At 40.5% G+C, this 16,036-nt stretch overlaps 1 protein-coding gene and 1 long non-coding RNA gene across 3 annotated transcripts; one reads left to right on the top strand and one right to left on the bottom strand.

Annotated features, from left to right (window-relative positions):
* Positions 1–1,825: 1,825 nt before the first annotated feature.
* LOC130182897 (uncharacterized) lies at positions 1,826–4,034 on the bottom strand. The gene is made up of 2 exons (XR_008829759.1): positions 3,906–4,034; positions 1,826–3,479 (listed from the first exon to the last, which is right to left on the bottom strand). It is a non-coding gene; the product is annotated as an uncharacterized LOC130182897 (long non-coding RNA).
* A 1,007-nt stretch (positions 4,035–5,041) lies between these two features.
* Positions 5,042–15,315, top strand: scn4bb (sodium channel, voltage-gated, type IV, beta b). Of its 2 annotated transcripts, XM_056398377.1 has the most exons (7): positions 5,042–5,455; positions 5,719–6,032; positions 9,585–9,748; positions 9,839–10,058; positions 11,242–11,371; positions 11,599–11,699; positions 13,350–15,315. In XM_056398377.1, the coding sequence occupies exons 2-6, from the start codon at positions 5,948–5,950 to the stop codon at positions 11,693–11,695; spliced, it is 696 nt and encodes a 231-aa protein (XP_056254352.1). In that variant the 5' UTR covers positions 5,042–5,455; positions 5,719–5,947; the 3' UTR covers positions 11,696–11,699; positions 13,350–15,315. The 2 variants fall into 2 exon arrangements, with proteins under 2 accessions (XP_056254352.1, XP_056254351.1); XM_056398376.1 differs by having other exon boundaries at positions 11,599–15,315.
* Positions 15,316–16,036: the final 721 nt, after the last annotated feature.

Genomic DNA, 16,036 nt, shown 5'->3' with positions numbered 1-16,036 from the left:
CCATCACCACTCACACACATGACAATGAATTATTGTACAGTCACACTTCCTGGGCCTAAAAACAGTAAAGCTCACACACTTTATTCAATGTTTAAATCTAACTGCACTAACTGTCAGTTTGTCCAATCAGCTTGTTTCCAAACTTCTCTTATGGTTGTTTGTGTCTTGAAATGAGTTGATTTGTATTGAAAACAGGTTCAAATACTCTCACTGGGGCATTTTTTCAAATCTTTAAGGGTCAGTTAACACCCACTGAAGGATCCTGAGAAACAATACTCAAGTGTGACATTGATGGTGAATGAGTCAGGGTGGAGAGAGACTGTAACCTGCAACATGTGGGAACCTGTCTGAAACAACACATAAACCACACTGACTGTCTTTCTCAGGCTACAATGTGCATTACTCTTTGTTTGAACTACTGAACAGGTTCTTTCTTTGTATGAAAGAGTTAAGTGCCATTAACAGATACTGCACATTTTAAAGGAACATGACAAGATCATTTTATGACCTCTTATGGTTATTAAAGAAAGGGCCAGCAAAGAACTTTATGGGTCACAGTCAATGATCCCCACTTCATTCGTTAGCATACTGTATGTAACAACTACTGAACCACAAACATGGGCCTGGGTTTACCCATATGTGTGTGAGCACCCTGTGAAAGGCAGTAGTGTGAACCTGACACTATTATTGATCTGTCATTCTCTTATTTTGTAATTTCTGCATTTCTACAGTGGTCAAAAGCTACTTGCAGTTTACTTGAGCGTTTTATGCCATTTTATACTGCTGCTCTACATTTATCTCACAGCAGTTATTACCATTTTCTTGCTCAGCCACTTGAAATGTTTCAGATGTCAGTGAGTTGTTTCCTTTGAAAAACTTTTTTTTCGATTTTATTTGCACTACACACAACAGTTACCTTTTTACATGCAGTTATGAAGCAACATTATATGTTTGTGTCCACCTGATGAACGCAAGTCCAATATTCACTCTCTTTTTGGTCTCTACAACCTTCTGAGGGAAACATCTGGCTCTTTAGCTGCTAAATGCTCCACAAGTCTGTAGCTGACTGCTATTGGGTGCTGGGTCGCATAGAGCAAATTATAAAATGACAATCAGGAGGTCAACTTTTTCTCCAGGGCAAAAGGGAGCCCAGTACAGTGTAGGGGCGTGCTTCAGTGAACTGAAGTGTTACGGGAATTACAGTATCTTGCTTGTTTAACTAAAGCAAATAAATGTAGCAGAGTAGAAAGTACAATATTTCCCTCTGAAATGTAGTAGAGAAGGAGTCTAAATTAGCATAAAAGGGAAATACTCAAGTAAAATACAAGAACCTCAAAATTGTATTTACAGTACTTTGAGTAAATGTGCTTAATGAAAAACAAAGGGTGATGGAGCCTTTGAAGTCTTGGCCTCTCGGTTCTGGAACAGCCTTCCATCGAGCATCAAGTCAGCGGACTCTGTTGCTGCCTTTAAATCCTGTCTTAAAACTTATTTTTATAGAATGGCTTTTAAAAACAACTGATACACTTACCATTTTCTTTGTTTGAGAGTTTTTATCTTTTAATTTCTTTCATTGAGTGTGAGTGTGACAGGAAATGTGTACGTGTACGTGTACATGTATGTTTATATGCACTTGTTTTTCATTATGAAATTCATTATGAAATCATTTTTCATGTTGATTACGTTTTTGAATTTTCTTCACCTTTGGAAAGCACTTTGTGCTTTTGCTTGAAAAGTGCTCTATAAATAAATTTGTTATTATTATTATTATTATTATTATTATTAATAATTATTTTCCACCACTGCTAATAAAATTACTTAGCCGTCAGTACACATGTATTTTAATATTGTTCAATTACCCAACAAGGTAAAACTCCTGAATTCTTGAGGGAAAACAAAGGGGGTGCCTCTTAAAAGGTAAAAGACTAACTAAACCACTACAGCAATGCAAAAGACTATTAAAATGAAATAATAAACTCTACATTTTTGTCAAAATATATCTCAACAACAACTTATCCTCCATTATCTCACTGCTCATGACTGAGCATCAGTTTTTGTTAAAAATTAAATCACATGACATTTCACATTGGTAATGAAATGACAAGCCAACATCGGAAATTAAAGGGTGTGCTATCAGCTAGCTAACATTTGTTAGCTAATCTGTAACTTAAGCAAAAGTTATAAACTAGCTAACATTCGTGTCAATCTATACAAACTTGACACAGTCTAATTCAGAAAACAAGAAAGTACAGTGTATTAAACAAGATAGATAGTTGCTACTGCTACTTACATTTACCTACAGTTTCGCACAGGAGCAGAGGCGCTAGCCACTGATGGGCGTGAGACCTGCAGACCTTCAGCTAACATAAAGGTAAAGAAATGGTATGGTCCACTGTCTGAAATCTTAGTACATGTTTCTTCCAGGCATGAGTATGGGAAATACATTGTAATATTTACAATTACAGGTAAGAAGGACATTTAAATGTTTCAACACTGCCAACCAAATCTTAATCAGGGGGTCAGACTCCCCCAATACCATAATTCAAACCCTGCTGGGCAGCTAGCCTACAGTGCTTTTTTAGAGCTTTTTCACTGGAAATAGCTGCCCACTGTGGCCGAAAGCAAGGTTATGAGAGGAATGACAGTGAACCAAAACAGCTGTGTGAAGAAATTCAAAACAATTTCTGTAAAGCTCTGTAAAGCTGAGGGCCCCCTAGGTTGAAAACCACTGAACTAAGACTAAACTGTATGTAAAGTACAGTAGTTACTTTAAATTGCCTCATGTGAATTAATGCATCAGTATGTAAAGGTAAGTCACAGAGCATTTTTCTGTAGAACAGTACTCGTGCTTTTTATACTTAACATTTTGCTAATGAACACACTCATATCACTATGACTCACTAATGCACAGTTTAAGAGCTGAGATGTGTGTCCTTGTCTCTCTGGAGCAGCAGTCATTTTGCTGCAGTGTGAGCAGAGGACACCTATGTGCTTTAAGTTACGTGTGCACCTACATGGCCACTATGAACACAAATACAAGACACATACTAATGAATATCTGCACAGTACATGTGTGATGGGATTATGATTGTGTGAGTATGATTGTCTGCAAACATGCTGCTGTCTGTGTAGTTACAGACGTCCTGCACAGGTCTGCAGCAACACCCTGTCTTTCTGCAGCAATTTTTTTTTTTTTTTTTTTCTTATTGCAGTTCTGGAAGAGTTCCCACAGCTGCTGCATTGATACTCCAGTGGAGGGGCCTAGAGAGGAGAGCAGTGAGCCCGCAGCCTGGCCATAGTATCTCTCATTTAGAGCTCCACACCCATGAAACAACCCTTCACTCTCCCTGCTGTCACCTAACACCACACTTCACCTACCTATGTATGCTCATTGTGGAGCCCTGAACCAGATTAGTTGTCCGTATCAGTGGTCATTGTAGGCGAATGTTTGTAATCCTCTGGCTTCTTTTTTTCACATCCTGCAGGTGATAAATGAAATCAGTCTCTAGATAGTGTTTAATCAAACACAGTAACTTTGTTCACTTAACACTTAGGTATTGATGCAGAATTGGATGCAAGTTCTACTGAATCTACTATATAATAAGCTATACAACAAAAAATGAGTAAAAACTAAATTTAATTCAAGAGCTCCACAGCTAAACCCTAGCAACACAGATTCCATGTGAATAACACAAGACACACACATGCACTGCAAACTATGCATGAGCTTGTAAAGAAAGAAACACCCCGTATACTCCCTGTAATAACCTGCTCGATGAATAATAGATAACTGTGTTAAGTACAGCACTTGCAAAGTAGAAATAAAGTAGTAAAGTAAAATACACACACGTTTAATCTGCTGTTGTAAATTTGAGTCATCAGCCCTTCAGGGTTGCAAACTTTACCTTTTATTTCCCTGTAAAAGAAATGCCAGTTCATAAGCAGCGAAAAAAAAGAGCCAGGAGGTCCAAAATGGATGTGCAGCTGTCCCTGTGTCCTCTGCCCGTGTAACCGTTCCCTGGCTCAGATGGCACGCTCTGTCACATGGTCTCAGTTGCATCCCTGTTAGCTCTCACTATCCTCCTTTGCTCCAGTATGAAACTCCAGGCTATTTAACCTCTTACCAACCTTTTTTTTTTCTAATAAGCTGACACCAAAAAGCCATTATTACCGTACAGTCGCTTTCTATTCACAGTAATGGATGGAGTTTGAAAGGCATATGGTCTTAACGTTAGTCAGGTCTAAAACAGACTAATCAAATCTGGAAACTCTGAGCTAAGCACTTCCTCCGTCATGTCCTGCAGTAAATAGTGTAGACACAAGGCATTGGTGAGCTGTTGTTGACTGATGTGTTTGTGTGTTTATGAGAAAGGAGCTGTCCTGTTGTGAAAAATGACTGCATCTCATACCATAGTGCACTTGCAGCTGCATTGCCCTGATCACTACGGAGTAATGAATGTCTCATGATATACAAGATAGTTTGACCTTCCAGGCTTCGAATGGGACCCATGTCACGCACACACACACACACACACACACGCACACACATACACATATCACCGGTGGCTATGTATGGGAATTATCCTGAGCCAGGGGAATATGAGAGGAGAGGAGAGGAGAGGAGAGGAGAGGAGAGTCATAGAAAAACTTAACTCTTTCAATCTAAGGAAGGGGAAGGGAATATAAACTGTTTTCCCCTCCCACTGTAATCCTGTGAGGCTGAGTTTTGGTACTTTAAAGGTGACGTTATCAGAGAGCCTGTCCATTTATGAATGGAGCATATTGATATCGGACTGAGCGTCTGGCCCAGCCCTGAGGCTGCATTACACAACCTCCTCCTCAACCTGCACTGCAGAACTTTTCTCTGATCTTTACAAACACTCTGACAAAAGTGCCTGAGTCTGCATACACGCCCCGAGTCAGGAGATGAGGGGGAGGGTGAGGGAGAGGAGAGGTGGGAGTAGCAGAGTAATGGGGATGGGGGGGGTAAGAGGTATATGGAGGCAGGTGAGGGAGGGGAGATAGAGGGATGAGGGAGAGAGAGAGAAAGAGAAAGAGAGAGGGGGCATGCAGCCAATGGAGAGGACAGGAAAAAGTTGTGAAATAGCCAGAGGGACGGGCAGGGAGAGGAGTCAGCTTCACTGGGGCTCAGTTGAGGAGGAACGAGAGCAGCAGCTTTTCCTCCTGTCCATCTGTCTCTACATAACTGTCTGTCTTTCTGTCTGTCTCTCCTCCCCCACCACCACCACCACCACCACCACCTCTCTTCTCTAATTGTCTCTCATCCCGGCTGGCGCTGCAATGTGGCTGTCTCTGCAGTGAAAGTGCTGGCTGGCAGATTCTCCTTGAGTGAACCCTGACTGTGCGCAGTGAGCTCCGCCGTTGTCCTGTCCACACTGACTCAGCTGTGCAAGCAGCCTGCCAGCCTCTGAGTGAGCACCGGCTGCACGAGCAGGTAGGCATGACAAACTTGAACTGTATTTACCATTAAATTGTGTTCTTTCTGTCAGTCCTACCCTGTTTACATTCTGGCAAAATTACATGTGCAGATGTGCATGCTTGCAGGAAACATGTAAACACACACTTTTTTTACTGTACTGCCTGTGATTTTATAGTGACTCGATGTACTGTTTTAAGATTTCACTTTTTCCTTCTTCCCTTCTCTCTCTGTTTCTCTTTCTCCCCCTCCTCCCCCTTTGCCCTCTGTGTAACCTACAGTCTCTTCCACTGGAGTGCTGCTGGGGCTGGCAACTAGTCTCACTAGGACCACTGTTGGTGCAACACATTGGGACGTGCCTCACTTGGGGTCCAGACACCTAGACAGCAGCATCCAGATTTAATCCAGTGTACCAGAGAGGCCACATTGTGCTAAGGGATATTCTACTAGCCACCTGGAGCCGGGGCTGGATCCTGCAGCACTGTTTGTTTTGGAGCAGATCTGGCTGCCATGGAGGTCCTGTGTTTTGGGGTTGAACCCCCAGGGCTGGGCCCTCCACACAGAGCCGTCGGCCTGATCTTCTCCATGCTGCTTGGTAAGGTCTATCTCTATACTGTACAGCACCTCCTTTTGTTTGCTCTGTGTTCATTATGCCACAGCTGACACAACAGTGCTTCGTCTCTCTTTTTTGAAAACTTCATATTTGTTGTTGTTCCTTAAGCTTGTGCCTGATATCAGTGTGCATTTGTTTTTGTTTGGCACAGCAATGATTCTGTAGCTTTTCTGGTGTTGACCTTCATCTGCTTCTGACCTACGCAGAGTAGATTTTTAGATGCAAGTGTTCATTGTGTGTGTGCGGCTACAGTAGGTTTTTGGTTGGTGGCAGGACTGGTTTGCTGGCTGGGAAAGAATACTATGATTAGCACTTTTCTTCAATGATCTTGCGTTTCATCTCACAAGCAAAGTGTGCTTGTGGTTCTGCTTGGAAACCCAGAGAGGACAAGACTAAGAAGGTTTCATTAAAGATTAGGCAGTTTGGAATCAAGTCTGTGGTCAATAAAGTTAGGAATCAAACAGTTTGTTGTTATCTGTGATCCATATTGGTTTGGACTGGGATTGTGAGCCCACAAGAGAAAATGTCAGCAGAATAAAGTGACCCTGTGATGGAATAGCTGTGTCAGGCACTCCAGGCCCTGCCATTCAAAGCAAATTGTGCTGGACTGCATGTGTATCTGCAGTAACAGAGCAGCAGGGCCACTTGGAGCAGTGTCCAGTAAACCATCTTTCTTTTGTTTTTATTGGAGTCATAAACTTTGTGTACAGAGAGAGAGAGAGGTTAAAGAGTATTTTGGCAGAGCCTGTACAGTAGCACAACAGCACTGTAGGAATCTGGAGGTGATGTTGTTGTTGCAGGTAAATGCACATGCATGTTACCATATGGGTAAAGGTGTGGTGGATACACATTAAAAGGGGCGAGTACAGATTACAGTAGCAAAGGAAAAACTTCCCATACTGTCAGTATAAATGTGTCTAATAGGTTTTTCCCACATTGTTCCTTCATTAATCAATTTTATACTTACTGGAATTTTCTAAACCTGCTTATGGGTGTGGAGCATCAGTGCAGCAATAGTGAAGCAAACGCGGATTAGAAAGTTAAACCTGATCTGTGACATCATGTGCAGGAACTGAAAGCTCCATTCAAACATTCCTGGTTCAGTTAAGTCAATAAAATGTATTATTCTTAATCAAAAATATTTCTCAGCCCTTCCTGATACAAAAAAACTGTAATGCATCAAAACACTTGCTGACTTACCAGTGTTATTGTGTTGCCAGGTAAAGTTTTTCTATTGTATTTTTCAGAAGCTTTTTTTTGTTCACAGATGTTTTATCACAGGCTGCCCGAAGTTCTTTATTTAGAATGAACGATAAGGCATTTTGGCCACCTAACAAAAACTGCATGGTAGACTTAAACAGCAGATGCAGGCGCCCAAGTATCAGAGATCAAAGATACAGTATCTTACATTATAAAGTTCATCAGATACCTAAACACATTAGATTCTGGAGAAATCGTCATATTTGTTTTGTGTAGTGCACTATGAGGTGGTTAGAAAAGGCACCTCACTGAATGTTATACTTGTTAAATCAGATATAAATAAAAGCTAGACATGGTGAGATGGTGACTATAAAGCATTCTGACTCAGAAGAGACAATGCTGTTGTGACCAAATGTCTCTGTAGTTCGGTTTCCAACATAAGTTTTTAATGACTGGACAGTCGTGGAAAAGCAAAGTTCAGTATCTTCTCTCACACCTTTGATCTCTACTGAATTAGATCCATTCTTGGCCCCTGTTAACCTCAAATCCCAGTCTTACAATCACAAAGAAATCCTATACTTCCATCAGTGTGGGGTCCACCTTTGCATTTCATATCACCTGGGTTTTTTCTTTAACTTTGAGATATCTTTGTTTATTCATAAGGAAATGTGGTTCTAAAGTTGACATATATGGGCTAGAAACTGGAGCACCACTGTTCCACTTTTATCTGAAGCACCAAAACTCACAAAACAAACTTTTATTGAAAACCTAGATAAGAAATTGTAAAAAAGACTCAATGTACAGCGAGGTTAGTGATTTAAGGGAGAGTAAAAGTTGTTGGAGACAAAACACAAAGAAGATCAAGGTTCCTGAAGGAAGAATTGATACTGTGTTATTGCATGTCTACTTGTTTTGTTCTTGGATTCTTGTCAGCAGCTTCAGTAATGACAGTGACAGAAACAGGGAACTCTCATAGAAAAGAAATATTTTAAGGACACAGAGGGACATGGAGCAAATGTGATAAACAATGAAAATGGAATATTGCCAAAAAAAAAAGTGAGTGACACTGGGAAATGTGCATGAGGAAAGAGAGAGGAGGGGTGATGCTGTTGCTCTCTCCTCACTGTTTCTGTTACTGTTTTTTTGCAAGCTCACTGTGCTGCATTGGACCAGCTGAGGAAAAGATTGGAGCCAGTGAGTTTGCCAGAAAGCAAGAGTGAGACGAGAATGAGTCAATAACATTCCCACATACAGTGTGTCCTTCTTCACTGTGTTTGGTCATGTCTGTTATTCTGAGCAATGCTATTTGCTATTTGCTATTTGCTTTTTGCTATTTGCTGCAATGGTGCTTGTCTTGTCAGATGCTGACCTTGAGCATGTTAAGAAGAAAGTGTAACACAGTGTGCAGAAAACAGAGGGCAGGATCATGGGAACGTTAGAAAGAGTAGGCAGAAAATGTTACAGCTGCCCCTGCAACCATGAATCATATGTTAAAAGTGTTACATTGTCCGGGTATAAACGTCTGCATGTTTAGCATTGTAGTCCTGCACAGCACCTTGTGAGCATGTAGTTTACACCTTGCACACTAGATGGAGCCATTAAGCACAAGGTGTTTTAATGGCGTAAAAAAAGTGCTGTAGCACAGAGTGTCCTTGACCTGCTGAAATTATTTACTGCAGCTATTTGTTACCTGCGACCTTGGCACGTGTCTGATCACAGGCACAAAGTCTAGAGTTATTGAGCAAAAAAGAAAAAGACAAATAATAAACAAAGGCATGATTGTTTCCCTGATCCATCTTGATTGGTGGAATTAAGATTTGATCACTGTGACTTCCTGATGCTGTGCTCCCTGGTGTACAGTTATAGTTTTCACCAGGAGCAGCAGATTTCGACTTCTCTTAATAGTGATGTCACGACAAGGACTTTGTGGTGTCATGTTACTCAGGGTTTGACTCATCAAGTGCCAATAATAGACATATGTTATAATGTGTTAATAAATGAAACTTAAATACTCAATGTGATAAACACACACACATATATCTTCTTATCACATACAGTATACAGAGCGAACAGCATTTGGTTGTGTGCTACATTGCAGAGAAATGACAAATCTTGTATTCCAGTATTTTGGTCTGTATGAGGTAGATTTACTGTCACTTCACTCATTCTCATCGTTCATTTGAGAATGAGTGCTTTCTTGCAGAAAATTATAGAAGACTGATACAGATTTTAAAAAATACGGCCTCAGCCGGCAGCTGGTTGACGTAGCTGTCAGATGATTCCTCCCCTGTGGAGTCTTATCTTGCTGTGTTTTCTACTCCCCCTCATCCTCAGGTGTGTGGTCTGCTCAAGCCCTTGAGATGTCTGTGGGGAAGATTCCCTTCCTCCAGGCAGTGAACGGCAGCACAGTCATGCTGCCTTGCACATACTCGAGCTGCATCGGCATCAAGAACCTCTACTTCAACTGGCAGTTCAATGACAACGGCACCATGCAGAAGGTAAGACCCTTTTGTCTGAGAGAAAAGTTTATGTTCAGGTTTTGGAAACTTGTAAGTGGTGGATGATTGACAGCTTGCTGGTCCTATCAGGTGTGCGAGTCAACGATAGCATCAGAGGAGGTGGAGCCAAATGTGAATGTATTACGAGAGCGGGTGGAGTTTGTGGGGAAGAACCATCACAACAACATCTCCATCTTGCTGTGGAACATCACCTTCGAGGACGGAGGCCAATACACTTGTTTTGGACGCAACCCAAAAGAGAAGGACAAGAACCACAGTGCCATCTTCACCCTCATTGTGGTGGACGAGTGTGAGTCATAGTCTATTCTGATAATGTGTGCTGATATATGTGAGGGTGCACAGTAGTTTATTTTCCTCTCATTATGTATACTAATTGGGATAATTAGGATTATTGACCCACCTCTCCACCTTCTGCCCTTTTCAGCAACTACAATGAGACCAATTATATTGAAATCTGCCCAATCTGACAACACATCCCTGATGATATTTAAACTATGTGCCCTGATATACTGTATATTGTTAAACCACAAATTTAACACAACTCTTTGGTGTTTGCTTAATACCGCCATAAAGTGCAAACTGAATTCAAAATAAACTGGAATGCAAAAATGTATTTGATGAGGATAAAATAAATCAAGCCACAGTCATCTATCTATGATAGATAGATAGATAGATAGATAGATAGATAGATAGATAGATAGATAGATAGACTAATAATAATAATAATCTGGGACAGTTTTTGTGTTAAATTTCTTTGTGCATTTTATTCCTTGATTCAGTTTGTTATGTTCTAATTAGTCTCTCTCTCTCACACACACACACACACACACACACACACACACACACACACACACACACACACACACACACACACACACACACACACACACACACACATTCTGCTGGAGGATCAGTCCAGGACAATTGCTAATCCTTCTTTCCTATTAAACCAAGCATTTTGTAGCTTTTAAGCAAAAGGTAGTTCTAATCATGCAATTTTGCAATGCTCATCACTTTAAACTGACTGACTGATCCTAAATTAGTCTCCCCTCAAAATTGGCACAGCATCACTTTTTTTTTTTTTTTTTTTAAATCTACTGGTGGAAACTGAGAAATGAGCAATAATAATCCACCACCCACTCATTTGATTTACTGACAGCTGACAGGATTTAAAACAAATTCTCCAAATATCATTAAAATGCTTCTGGGAAAGTGCCGCCAGTAGCTATAAAAGTCTGAAAGAACCAAAGGTCACGGGAGATGAGTTCCTAATATTTCCGTGTGTATTTTGTGTGTGTGAGGCATCGGGAGAAAGCTGCCGCTTTCTCATGTGGAGGCACCAATTTGTCTGGAGTTAGAAGGTTTTGTAACAGCACAGCAGACTCACTGCAAAACATTGTGATGTTCATTTTGAAATGATGTAGATTTATGTCGATTTTTTAGTTTTTTTTCCTTTTTGCTAATGTCTGCAGTGAGGGTGGTGGACAACACACTGACCATCATGATAGCTTCGGCTGTAGGCGGAGCCATTGCGTTGCTGATGGGCTTCATGTTGCTCAAGAACTTCACTCTCTTTGTTATTTCCAAGCTTGAGGAGAAAAAGTGAGTTGTCACATCCACTTGGGTATTTATCAGCAATGCAACCATTTCACACTGTTTCATCAGATCACATTGTCGGTGCTCAACTGCATGTTTGGATAGCTCAGATACTGTACATCAAGTAGTTTGTTTTTTGGGGGGGGGCGTTTTCTTAATAATGCAAGCTTGAAATATGTCTTTGAGCTGCTGTTAACTTTGTCTTCCTCTCTTCTCCTCCAACCCCTCTGCAGTAAGGAGTGCCTTGTTACTTCATCAGGGATCGACAACACAGAAAATGGCCTCTCAGGATCCAAAGCTGACTCCAAACCAACACCAAAAAAGAAATGAGAAGGTGCATGTACTGTATATAAAACCACAGGAGTGCTCATATTTATATACCTTCTTTGCATATATTTGTATGTGCACATGTATTTGGACACATTTTTGTTGAAGTTGGAATGTTAAAAAACTCTGCCTGGCTGTGGGAATACATCCATGTGCACACAACAGTACAGGTGCAGATGATATACAACTAAAGAATGTGCAAATTATGAGGGCGCACATAATTATTTGAAATGTGCACATCATTTAATCATTTACATTGGAGGATAATTGCACCTACCAGAGACGCTGCAGCTTGACTTGGTGAGGATTAATGTCCAATCTTATATATTATTTACAACCCACATCAGCTCCCATATATCTACCTCTTTTTTATGTGTCGGTCAACACATTACCAGAAAAACTTGTGCTTGTTTTTAAAGAGGAAGCCAGTAACTGGACCTGATGACAGTTTTTAGACAAGTAAAGATAGCATGCACTTTTACTATTTTTCTTTAATCAAATATGTCCTCCTGGCACAAAGAGCAGGAATATAAGTATAAATCTATACAATGGTCTCAATGGAAACCTATGTTCCCAAGTTATCTCTGCCTCGACTGAGGGACTGTGGGAAAACTCACTGCTCTGGAAGATGACAGCTATTTAACTATGTACAGCTAGCAACAGTCCACCTATCATTAGAAGCCATCAGGTTTAATTGAGCTTTTATTCCCACTGTTTCTGCAGGCTCTTATATACACAAGCAGATTTGTGAATTTACTAATGAATATTTGGCCGTTCTAATCATCCATCATCCGATACATCCTTTCCAAGGAGTGAAACATGATTGTTAACCTGTCCTCCAACATCATTGTCACATTGGTTTTGTGTTTGTACTTTGACCATTAGATATCACTTCAATCACATCATGGATATCTGATTTAAAATACAGTGTAGACACATGGAGGCCCTTATACTTTTATGCATTTACAGTGGTTATGCAGTGAGTTTTATCTGAGTGAAAGCATGCTTGTTTATAATCAGTGAGCTACATGTCTGTAGTAGATGTGTTCGTTTTGAACTCATTAGATTAAAAGCAAATCATGTGCACATTTTATTAAATTATGGGAATGTTTTGTGCGACCTTGACATGAATGTTATGTGCACAATATTGTGTGGATAACACAGTTGTATGTCACTGCACAGTTGTGTACTGTTTAAAGTACATTGTTACCATGATATATCAAATGTCTATTGCCACAGCCAGAGTAGACTGAATAAATAATCTCTGACTGTTTTTCATCTGAAATCAAAACACAATGACACTTCTTTGTTTAACTGCTTGAAATAGGGAATAATACAGTGGGCTGAATCCTTCTTAACTAACAACAAATTCACAGAAGCCCTTCATTAACATGGTGTACTTAGTCAAGATCAACATTTGATTTTGAAATTACAGTGATGTCCTATAACTTTAAGCAGTTCTATTGGACAGATCTACTGATCCATTTGTAGCTACTCTCTACCCAGTATATTCTGACTTATTCAAACAACTGTGGTAAAACAAAGGGCAATTTAGAAAGAAGTAGTTGCCCAAAGGCTTCACTTCTCTTCACTGAATATTGTAGGATTCAGCCCAGTTCTTCATCCTTTACCTTCTCTTTGCTTGATCTAAACACAGGTGCCTGTTAGTGCTTCTCTGCTCCTCCGTCAGCGAGGACAACGACATATTGCAACACAGTTTATAAAACTCAGAAGACAGTAATAATACAACTAGCTTCTCAACTGAAATGATAGACAATCCCTTGAAACAACTCTCCCCCACCCACCCCACCCCACCCTCTAGAAAAGTGAATGACCCTCTGGTGATGCTGCTTTGAAGACAAATAACCAATGCATTTTAAGCATGTGCAACACAGGGCAGATTTTAGACACAGTGCTTGAAAACAGACGTGCATACGTTTTGGAATAAAAAATGTTCTAATATACTAACACTCGTAGCGTCAGCGCTGAGGTTAACTGTAAATCCCATTTTATGCCATGCTACTTCCATTGTGCTTACCCTGGCTGAGGCTAAGCACTATTTAGTGATGTGGACCTGGATTCTGTATGCCTGGATCAGGCTCTACATATTCCCTTTGCTTAGTATGTGCCTCTTCATGGAAATGGCTTGTTTCTCCTAAACATTGACAAACACTCATTTGGTCAGTGTTTTACACTTTGCAATAAATTATTTTCACCTGCTGCACTGCAGTGAAAACAATATACCTGGTTGTCCTGCCCATGCATACAGTAACTGATACATTTTCTCATCAATGTTTGAATGATCATGGGCTCAGGTCTCAGAGAGCAGGATGAGTAGGGGGGCTGTAGTTCAAGTGTAAATGCTCGTGTAGCCACTGACTGTACCAAACAGGGATGAGTCCTTCATCAGGAGATGAATGTATCTGCATCAATGTATCTACTGAATGTCTGGCTTTAAAAAGAAATACCTCCGGAGAGTGGGGCAATTTGTAGGTAAACACTGGGTCAGGACGAATGTAAATGTACCTCCCCAGTCACAACAGGTGTTACATGAGTGTACTGTACAGTGTGGTGTGTCATGTATTAACATGATAATAATGTGCCTCCAGTCTTTAATCGGCGGTGTGAAGCAATATATTATAAAGGGGGTGTGTTGGGCACTTTAAAAAGGGCACTTTATTTGTGTGTGTGTGTGTGTGTGTGTGTGTGTGTGTGTGTGTGTGTGTGTGTGTGTGTGTGTGTGTGTGTGTGTAATCCAAATCAGAGCTGGTTCGTCACATTGTTCATCCAAATGAGACGAGAAGAAACCAAACAGCACACATGAGGAAACAGTCAGGAGCTTCGATTCTTGAGGGTCCCATGAATTGGCATCAGTTACTCAGTGTGATGTAGTTCTTGTTGCTACAGCATTAGATAGCGAGGGAACAGTCAATTTCCAGTCTATATGCTAAGCTAAGCTAACGGTTTCCAGACTCGAGAGTGGTATCAATCATTAGTAAACAGTATTTACATGATATACATCACATGTGTGTTGTTTGGCTTTTAAGAGAAAATCCACCCTCAAGCAGGACTGGATTTAAATTTTCAAGCTGTTGTTGTGACTTTGGAACCACAAGGACAAATTTTCACAGGATCATAAAATCAAATAATTTAATTTAACTGAGTGGGTTTTCTCTGACTAATCTCTTCAGGTTTACTTTAGGTTAATGTTGAGATTGTGTCAGTGAGGGCCTCATGATGACAAGCAACTCTATGCAAACCACAACAGAAGTGACAGTTTGTCACACTGCACCTTTGAGTTACTGTGACAGTTCTGTAAGCAATACGACTGTAGGAGAAGCCCCGGATCAGGGGGGTGTGGTGATGAGACGCAGGGTGAATGGGGATCATCCAGAGGGAAGCATTGGGTGGACTGGAGCCCCTGTACTCAGTCAGACCCTGCAGAGCACATAGACTCACAAAGTCATACTCCACTGCTGCTCTCTGCACACAAATATACAGTTATAACGCTCTGGCTCGCCCTCAAATGATGTCCCCATTTTCAGCCTCTCATCCATTCATATCAGCTCTTGATCTCTTTATTATAGAAACGTTAAATCTAATAAAGTTTTGAATAAAATCTGTCCTGTCTTGCTGTTTGTATCTGCACAACACTGGATCTGTGACAGCACTGCCCCCTGCTGGGCAGATCGTTACCAAGGTGAACTTGTGCAGTTAAAAATGGAGATGAAAAATGTCCACTTTAAATTTTACACAAAAAGATCAGTTTTGTTTTATAGTCATGGTCGGACTGGAAAAGGCCTGCACTAAAACACATGGAGTTTGAAAGATGTAGGTATTTGCAGGCAGGGATGGTCTAATGAAATAAGATGGCAAGTTGCATAATGGGAACTATGGTATTTTCTAGAGCCTGGCCGATGCCAGGGACTATAAGTGGGGATATGTAAGCCACTGATTTGTCAACCCTCACCATTCTTTTATAAGCCTGTCTCTTGCAGGTCCCCAGCTTTGTGGAAATATAAAACTAAAGTCTACTGTGTCCACTTAAAGTTATATCATTTTTTGTGGTTGACATTTTTTGTCCAATAGCCATTCAATGTATTTACACTCTATAATTATTTTTCTATATTGTAGTTTCAGTTGTTCGTCTGCCATTCCTTGGCTGAAGTATGAAGTCTCGCTTCCTGTTACTACATTAACCACAGGTGTCGCCAAATCTACCACCCTACAATTTTTATCCCAATAACAGCATTTATAAAGGGAGATTATCCCATCATCGGCTTATTAGTAAATTAACAGTCATAACATTCATTCATGCTCTGCCTTTAAACAATCCAAACTATT

Source organism: Seriola aureovittata, chromosome 15 (assembly GCF_021018895.1).
Source record: "Seriola aureovittata isolate HTS-2021-v1 ecotype China chromosome 15, ASM2101889v1, whole genome shotgun sequence".
Lineage (NCBI taxonomy): Eukaryota > Metazoa > Chordata > Actinopteri > Carangiformes > Carangidae > Seriola > Seriola aureovittata.
Note: the sequence above shows the minus strand (reverse complement) of the source record. Positions and strands in the feature narration are given on the sequence as shown.

Bases quoted from the DNA above. Each gene is read 5' to 3' on its own strand.
- scn4bb (XM_056398377.1), top strand. From the start codon at position 5,948: ATGGAGGTCCTGTGTTTTGGGGTTGAACCCCCAGGGCTGGGCCCTCCA. The intron at 9,749-9,838 runs GTAAGACCCTTT...TGGTCCTATCAG, and splicing joins ACAACGGCACCATGCAGAAG to GTGTGCGAGTCAACGATAGC. The intron at 10,059-11,241 runs GTGAGTCATAGT...TAATGTCTGCAG, and splicing joins CCTCATTGTGGTGGACGAGT to TGAGGGTGGTGGACAACACA.